Here is a 7,546-nt window from a genome sequence, read left to right on the forward strand (position 1 = left end):
CATGGGGACGAGGTAGCCCAGGTGACCCATCGCGGGGATGGAACCCCCTTGTTGAGCCCCCCCTCATCATTTCTCATCCCTCTGCAGAGCGAGTTTCGGCTGGGGGTCCGGTTTTACTCGGAGGAGCAGCCGGCTGCCGCCATCCTGCACCTGGAGAAGGCCCTGGAGGAGTATTTCGTGGCAGACGCCGAGTGCCGCGCGCTCTGCGAGGGACCCTACGACTACGAGGGCTACAACTACCTGGAGTACAATGCAGACCTTTTCCAGGCCATCACAGGTGCGAGCTCTGCCTGCTGTGTCCTGTCACAAGAGCTGGGGACAGTTCTCAGTGGGCAGTTGGTTCCCAAAGACCTGAGGGGTGGTGGGTCCCTGAAGAGGGCAAACGCCATCCCGGGTTTTACTTGGAGAAGTGTGGCCAGTAAGTGGCAGGAGGTGTTTGCCTGCACTCAGCACTCGGGGTGATGCTCAAGAATCCTCCAAATTCCAAGGGAATATGGAAAAACAGGAGAGGGACCAGCAGAGGGTCACCAGGATGGGAGGCCAGAGATGGCCACTCTGCCCCCAGAGAGCAGCACAGTTCCCCCCCCCCCCATCACTTAGAGGTGGACAACCAACCACCAAAAATCTGGCAAACAGCCCCAGTGCGAGCAGAAGGTTGGAGACCCCTCAGGGTCCTGCCCACCAGCCTGTGGGTGACCATGAGCAGTGACATGGGTTTTTTTTTCTCTACCAGACCACTCCATGCAGGTGCTAAGCTGCAAGCAGGGCTGTGTCACAGAGCTGGCCTCACAGCCTGGCCGGGAGAAGCCTCTGGAGGATTTCCTGCCCTCGCACTTCAACTACCTGCAGTTTGCCTACTACAACAGTAAGCAGCTTCTATGGGCTGTCAGGGCTGGGCACCCAGCTCTGGGCAGGCTGAAATCATGGATCCACAGAGTGGTTGGGTTGGGAAGGGACCTTCAAAGGTCGTCTCGTCAGTCCAGCCCAAGATGCAGCGACATCTTGGCATTGGTCACTCCGAGGTCTCTCACTGCCCCATCCAACTTGCCTTGGAACACTTCCAGGGATGGGGCAGCCACAGCTTGTCTGTGCAGCCTGTGCCAGTGCCTCACCAGCCTCATCATAAAAAATTTCCTCCTTATGGTCGACCTAACCCTGCCCTCCTTCAGTTTAAGACCGTTGCTCCTTGTCCTGTCACTAAAAGCCTTGGTAAAAGTTGTTCTCATATCTCTTGTAGCCCCTTCTAGATATGGGAAGGCCATAAGATCTCCCAGGAGCCTTCCCATCTCCAGGTTCAACAACCTAAATTTTTTCAGCCTTTCTTCCTAGATATGCTCGTCCTCTAACCATTTTTGTGGCCTCCTCTGGACCCACTCAAAGGGGTCCACTCACACCCCTTCTTGTGCTGGGGACCCCAGAGCTGGAGGCAGCACTGCAGGGGTCTCATCAGAGAAGAGCAGAGGGGCAGAATCCCCCTTCACCTGCTGCCCACAATGCAGCCCAGGACTTGAGGGGTTTCTGGGTTACTGTGGCCAGGTCCTGTCCAATTTTTCATCCAGCAGTATCTCCAAGTCCTTCACAGGCTGCTCTAATCCCACCCATGCCCCTGTCTTCACTCATAGTGGTGGAGAAGCTTCCACCAGACCTTGTTGTACTTGTGAGGTTCACACAGGCATGCTCCTCCTGCCTGAAATGTTCTGCAGGACATTTGGATCAGTCACCCTCCACATTGCTTTATTCCCGGGCAGTTTTGCTTTCCAAGTGAAATAACAGCCTGGAGAAGTATTTTTTTCCCTCCTGCCTGCTGTCTACCTCTTGCTTCAAACCACAGTGGTGTGCTTCCCTGCCAGAAGAGTTATAACCCAGGCAAATACATCTGATTTTTATTTCATTTTTTAATTCGCCTCCTTAGAAAAATTAAACTGTTTCTGTGCAAATTTCTTCAAAGGGAGGGGAAAAAAATATGGCATCCAAGAAGATGGAAATCCTCGAGAAGAGACAGCTGAGAGGGGACTTCATCCATGTCTGTCAGTATCTGCAGGGTGGGTGTCAGAGGATGGACCAGGCTCTGCTCGGTGGTGCTGAGCAATAGGACAAGAGGCAGGAACTGATGCACAGGAAGTTTCACCTGGATATGAGGAAGAACTTCACTGTGCAGGTGACCACGTGCTGGGACAGATTGCCCAGAGAGGGTGTGGGGTCTCCCTCACTGGAGATGTTCCAGAACCATCCGGATGCAATCCTGTGCCAGGATGCTGAAGCAGGGAGGTTGGACCAGATGACCCAGTGTGGTCCCTTCCTTTGCTTCCCCAGTTTGTGACTGTGTGATTCTGTGAAAGGCTGCACAGAAGTGGGGCAGGGTGCTTCAGTGGCTGGAAATTGCAGGTTAGCGAGGAATGGTTGGGTCTGACTGCCTGGAAATGGGGCCTCGGGAATTTTCCCAAGCAAGAAAAGTACTCAATCTGTGACCCTGGTTTCTGGAGGCAGGAGAGCACCTCGGATTCTGAATTTTGCCTTTGTGGCAGCAGTTATCCTTGCTCCAGGGGATCTGCCCTGCTTGTGAGACTCTTTGCAGGACAACAAGGATTTTGTCTCTCATCTCTCTTTCCATATCCGTGTTTGCTCTGCCTCCAAGTGCCCTTGGACATGCTGTTAAACAGCCCCACTTTCCCTTTGCAGATGGGAATTACGAAAAAGCCATCGAATGTGCCAAAACCTACTTGCTCTTCTTCCCACATGATGAGGTGATGAACCAGAATTTGGCCTATTACACTGCTGTCCTGGGGGAAAACCTGGCGAGACCCATCCAACCCCGAGAGGTGAGCAATCAGCTGAGACATCTTCTCTCCTCCTTGGGGACCTTTGCGGAAGTTTTGGGGTCTTCTCTGGTCCAGCCACCCAAGGTGGACAGTAATGGATGGTTTTAGGGTTCAACAAGCTGGAAAACAGCTGAGAGACTGAAAATCATCACTGGCAAAATATCTTTGGCCAAGTGAAGCTGGATGATTGGCACACGTGGACCCACTCCTCAGAGAGGCCTTTTAGGAGGGGCTGAGCACACCTCTGCTGCACCCTTCCACAACTGAAGTGAAATTGCTTAAGAAGGAGAGGATTTGGCTTCAAAATAGCTGGATCTGGATGACCAGTTCCTGCCTGGGATGTGGTAGGCAGGAATGGAGGTCTCTGCCCCACACCAGCTGGAGCAGGGAAGGAGATCTGCTCCTAAAGAGCTTCCTGCAGGAGGGACATGTGTGTGCCTCTGCTGGACTGTCCTCTCCCGAGTCATCCACACAGGACAGGGAAATTCAGGCAGGATGGGGAAAGCCACTTCCTTCCCAGCTGCCAGAGGGAACAGGAAACCAGGGCTATAGGTCTGGAGCAAGGACCACAGGAATGGTGTAAACCTGCACCTTCCTGCCCGTTCTCAGGGTCCTTTGGAGCCCTCGTGCTGTACCTCACCCCTTCCCTGTGCCCCCTTGCCACAGGAGATCCGGGTGTACCGCCAGCAGAGCCTGATGGAGAAGGAGCTGCTCTTCTTCAGCTACGATGTCTTTGGCATCCCTTTCGTGGACCCGGTGGGTGGTGTGAGACCAAGGGGACACGGTGGCCAGGTGGAATGTGGATGAGGGGGTCTGCATCCTGGCCAGATCCTTGTCCAGCTCCTGACGCTGTTCTTCTGGCTGCAGGACACGTGGACACCTGAAGAGGTGATACCCAAAAGGCTGCGAGAGAAACAGAAGTGAGTGCTGTCCCTGGTGGGGGTCCAACAGGACATACCCCTCTTCCTCTGGGGGGTTTGGGCCAAAGGCCATGGCACAGAGCTGCTGCCAGGGAAGGTGTTGATACTGGGGATGGAAAAAGCTGCTGGAGGGCAGAACTTTGCTCCCCATCAGCCCATGGGATGATGGGCACCCCAAGCACCACAGGGTGAGGGATGCAGTGGAGTGACTCTCTCTAGTCTTGGGCTTTGTCACCAGCCCCTGAGACAACTTGTTGGTGCCTCTCGTTCCTGACGTGGTGGGGACAGTGGGATGGTGGGGCTGATGGCTACCACGTGCCCAGGGCAGAGCGGGAGACGGCGGCACGCATCTCGGAGGAGATTGGCAACCTCATGAAGGAGATCGAGACGCTGGTGGAGGAGAAGGCCAAGGAGTCTGCTGACATGAGCAAGTTCATCCGAGAAGGTGCAGAGCAGGGGAGGTGGGATGGGGACCTCCGTGACCCCTGCTGCCAGTCCCTCCATACGTGGGTGGCAGCAGGAGCAGGTGGCAGGACCACAGCTTCCCCCAGGGTTGGTGGTGCTCATCCCCCACGTCCCCCAATCCCTTTTGTGCCCCAGGTGGCCCCTTGGGGTACGAAGGAGCCAGTGTCACCATGAACTCCAGGGCCCTGAACGGCTCCCAGCGTGTGGTGGTGGATGGAGTCCTCTCTGCCGAGGAGTGTCGGGAGCTGCAGAGGCTCACTAACGTGAGTGTGGGGATGGGAGGGGCGGGCAGGGGTCGCAGCTCAGACCAGTAACACCCATGGGGTTTTGCAGGCAGCTGCCTCAGCTGGGGACGGCTACCGGGGGAAGACCTCTCCTCACACCCCCAGCGAGACCTTCTACGGCGTGACCGTCCTCAAGGCCCTCAAGGTTGGGGTGGATTTGGGGAGAAACGGGCTGTGGGGGCGAGAGGTGGGAGTTTGGGGGCAGGCCCTGCACAGGCTGAGCCCCTGTGCTGCCTGTCCCCCTGTAGCTGGGCCAGGAGGGCAAGGTGCCCCTGCGCAGTGCCCACCTGTACTACAACGTGACGGAGAAGGTGCGGCGCATGATGGAGTCCTATTTCCGCCTGGAGGCCCCGCTCCACTTCTCCTACTCCCACCTCGTGTGCCGCACGGCCATCGACGGTGAGCACGGCCCAGGGGAGCGGCTCTGCTCCTCTCAGGTCCCCTCCAACAGCTGGAATTGGTCTGGTCTTGGACTTTTTTCCTTGGAGACCTCCTTGCTGCTCCCTAACTGTCTCCTCTACCTGGGAGGGTGTGGGAAGCTTGTCCCTTAAAGCCCAGTTCAGGAAGATGAGCAGCAGCTCTCTTGGTTGCCTCCAGTGGGGCAGATGGCTTCATGCCATACAGGATTTCAGCACTCAGAGGCATTTGGGATGGGTGCTGGGAGAGGCTGTGCCTGGAAGGCCAGGGAATGCCACGGGACAAGCCAGGAGAGGCTTGTGCCACCCGAATGGCCTCGCATGGTCCACACTCCAGCAAGTTAAGTGCTTTAGGCTGCACATGACTTTCTTGTCACCTCCAAGCCTGGGATGCTTGGGGAGGGACCCTGCTCTTGCACAGACAGAGGGGTCCTGATATCCCAGGTCTCGTTCCACCCTAGAGAAGCAAGAAGGTCGGAGCGACAACAGCCACGAGGTGCACGTGGACAACTGCATCCTCAATGCAGAGGCTCTGGTGTGCGTGAAGGAACCCCCAGCCTACACATTCCGGGATTACAGGTACTGGTGGTGGCTGTCAGCTGAAAGTACCACAGCTCAGTGGCACCTAGGCTGGGAGGAGCCAGGTGGGAGGACATCAAACCTGGGCTCTCCTGCCTCAGGCTCTTGCTGTGGGTGTTGGGGGAGCTCTGGGCTCACCTGCTTGCTGGAGCTGTGGTCAGGGGTTGTTAGTTACCTCCACTTGTCCCCTGCTCCCTTTTTAGTGCCATCCTTTATCTCAATGGAGACTTTGAAGGAGGAGCTTTCTACTTCACTGAGCTGGATGCCAAGACGCAGACCGTGAGTAGCTCAGCTCCGAGGATCCACGTGCAGCTCCTTCCTGCTGGCCCTGTCCCCTGGGAACACCCCCTGGGCCACTGCAAAAGATGAACTGGGGTTGAAGGGGACTGACTTGCTCATGATGGGGGTCTCCCACCCTTGGCAGGCGGAGGTCCAGCCACAGTGTGGCCGTGCCGTGGGCTTCTCCTCCGGCTCAGAGAACCCCCACGGGGTGAAGGCCGTGACCAAGGGCCAGCGCTGCGCCATCGCCCTCTGGTTCACCCTGGACCCTCGGCACAGCGAGCGGGTGAGCTCCCTCCCAGCAGCACGGGGGGGTTTTGAGTGGGACACTGGCCATGCTCACCCCCCCGTGGGTCTGCCTGCAGGAGCGTGTGCAGGCAGATGACCTGGTGAAGATGCTTTTTGGCGTGGAAGAGGGAGATTTGGAGCCGGAGCAGGAGCCACCCGCTGCCGTTGTGGTGGGGAAGGACGAGCTGTGATGTCCCATGGGGACCAGGATGTCCCTGCCGGGACCAGTGACACCAGCATGGCAGCTTCGGGCTGCTCAGTCATCAGGGTGACTTATGGGACCCCCCTCTGCCCCTAACCCGTGTGGGATGGGGCATTGGGGAATGCCCTGCACTGCCCCTGCACCATCCAGCATCCCCCCATGGAGCTGACCTGGGATGTGACAGAGGCTCAGAGGGGTGCCATGGGGACAAGGGAGGGGTGCTGTGTTAGGGGTGAGGCCCCAGTGCCACAGGTGCAATTGTGTGCCTTTCCTGAGCCTGTGGCTATTTAAGTGCCTTCTGCAGAAAATGGGTGAATAAAGCTATTTTTTTTCTAAGCTGTCGCTGGCTGGAGTCTGCTGCCCCCCCTTTGGCTGCCATCAGTGTTGGGGTGCAGCCTTTCCTCCTGGCAAACATTTACTGAAGGGTGTTGTAGCCCTGCAACCCCACAAAGGTGTTTTTGGGGGGGGACAAGGTGCCCCAGGGGCAGCAGGGGCAGTGCAGCCCTCAGCTGAGCATCCCCTGGACCCCACTCCTGCAGCGTGGGCAGAGACCCTCCATTCCAAGGAGGAGGGAACCGTCCTTGAACAAGAAGGACATTGAGCACTCTGGCACCCCCGGACAGGGCATCGAATTGTTCCCGCGGGTGTCTGGCCATTACCATAACCATCCCGGGAATGCGGGCAAATAAATCCTGCCCCGCTGCACCAGGACCCAGCACCCCCATCCCGCTGGGAGAGGGCGTAGGGCAGGGCCCGTTCAGCATCAGGGTGGGCGAGGGGGGGGTCTGGGGTAGGTTTCTGCAGGATGAAGAGATGGTCCCACTGGAGGGTGCCCACCATCCCCGCGGCTGACCCCGGCTGCCTGGGCGTGAGCAGACTGCTGATGAGGCCAGGGCTGTTAACCATTGCCAGGTCCTGGGGCTGCCACGGGCTTGGTGTCACCGGGGTGGTGGCACGTGTCCCCCCCCTACACCCCGTGTCCCCCTCCTGCAGGGGGACACCGCTGACAATGGTGTCTTTTGTTGGTGCCACGGTGGGTGGCGTGGTGTGCCCAAATTCCCTCACTGAATGAACCCCTTCCCCGCTCCCTGTCGAATTCCTGGAGCCACCCCCGGAGCCTCTGTGGCTGGGGGGGGGGCTCCCAGCCCACGGCAGGGGTGCAGAGGGTCATGGATTTGGGGGGGGGGAGGGGTCACCTCCTCCACACCCCCTTCCCCTCTTCCCGTTGGGGACCCCCATTTTCCCATATCCCTCCACTGTGGAGTCCCCATCTCCCTCAAGACCCAAATATCTC

General features: G+C 57.9%; 2 protein-coding genes across 2 annotated transcripts in view; both read left to right on the forward strand.

Annotated features, from left to right (window-relative positions):
* Positions 1 to 6,588, forward strand: part of P3H1 (prolyl 3-hydroxylase 1) — an 8,563-nt gene extending 1,975 nt beyond the window's left edge. The window contains exons 2-14 of the mRNA XM_029962379.1: positions 88 to 277; positions 734 to 865; positions 2,680 to 2,819; positions 3,486 to 3,575; positions 3,687 to 3,739; positions 4,063 to 4,184; positions 4,340 to 4,467; positions 4,538 to 4,633; positions 4,737 to 4,887; positions 5,366 to 5,483; positions 5,687 to 5,762; positions 5,908 to 6,048; positions 6,128 to 6,588. Of these exons, the coding sequence (XP_029818239.1) occupies positions 88 to 277; positions 734 to 865; positions 2,680 to 2,819; positions 3,486 to 3,575; positions 3,687 to 3,739; positions 4,063 to 4,184; positions 4,340 to 4,467; positions 4,538 to 4,633; positions 4,737 to 4,887; positions 5,366 to 5,483; positions 5,687 to 5,762; positions 5,908 to 6,048; positions 6,128 to 6,241 (1,551 nt within the window). The 3' untranslated portion in view covers positions 6,242 to 6,588. The remainder of the gene's footprint in view (positions 1 to 87; positions 278 to 733; positions 866 to 2,679; positions 2,820 to 3,485; positions 3,576 to 3,686; positions 3,740 to 4,062; positions 4,185 to 4,339; positions 4,468 to 4,537; positions 4,634 to 4,736; positions 4,888 to 5,365; positions 5,484 to 5,686; positions 5,763 to 5,907; positions 6,049 to 6,127) is intronic.
* A 339-nt stretch (positions 6,589 to 6,927) lies between these two features.
* LOC103762131 (claudin-19) overlaps positions 6,928 to 7,546 on the forward strand; it is a 4,317-nt gene continuing 3,698 nt past the window's right edge. Inside the window, exon 1 of the mRNA XM_018079421.3 lies at positions 6,928 to 7,042. Coding sequence (XP_017934910.2) covers positions 6,928 to 7,042 — 115 coding nt within the window. The remainder of the gene's footprint in view (positions 7,043 to 7,546) is intronic.

This window comes from Manacus vitellinus, unplaced genomic scaffold (genome assembly GCF_001715985.3).
Source record: "Manacus vitellinus isolate BGI_N305 unplaced genomic scaffold, ASM171598v3 scaffold_46_pilon, whole genome shotgun sequence".
NCBI classification, from domain to species: domain Eukaryota; kingdom Metazoa; phylum Chordata; class Aves; order Passeriformes; family Pipridae; genus Manacus; species Manacus vitellinus.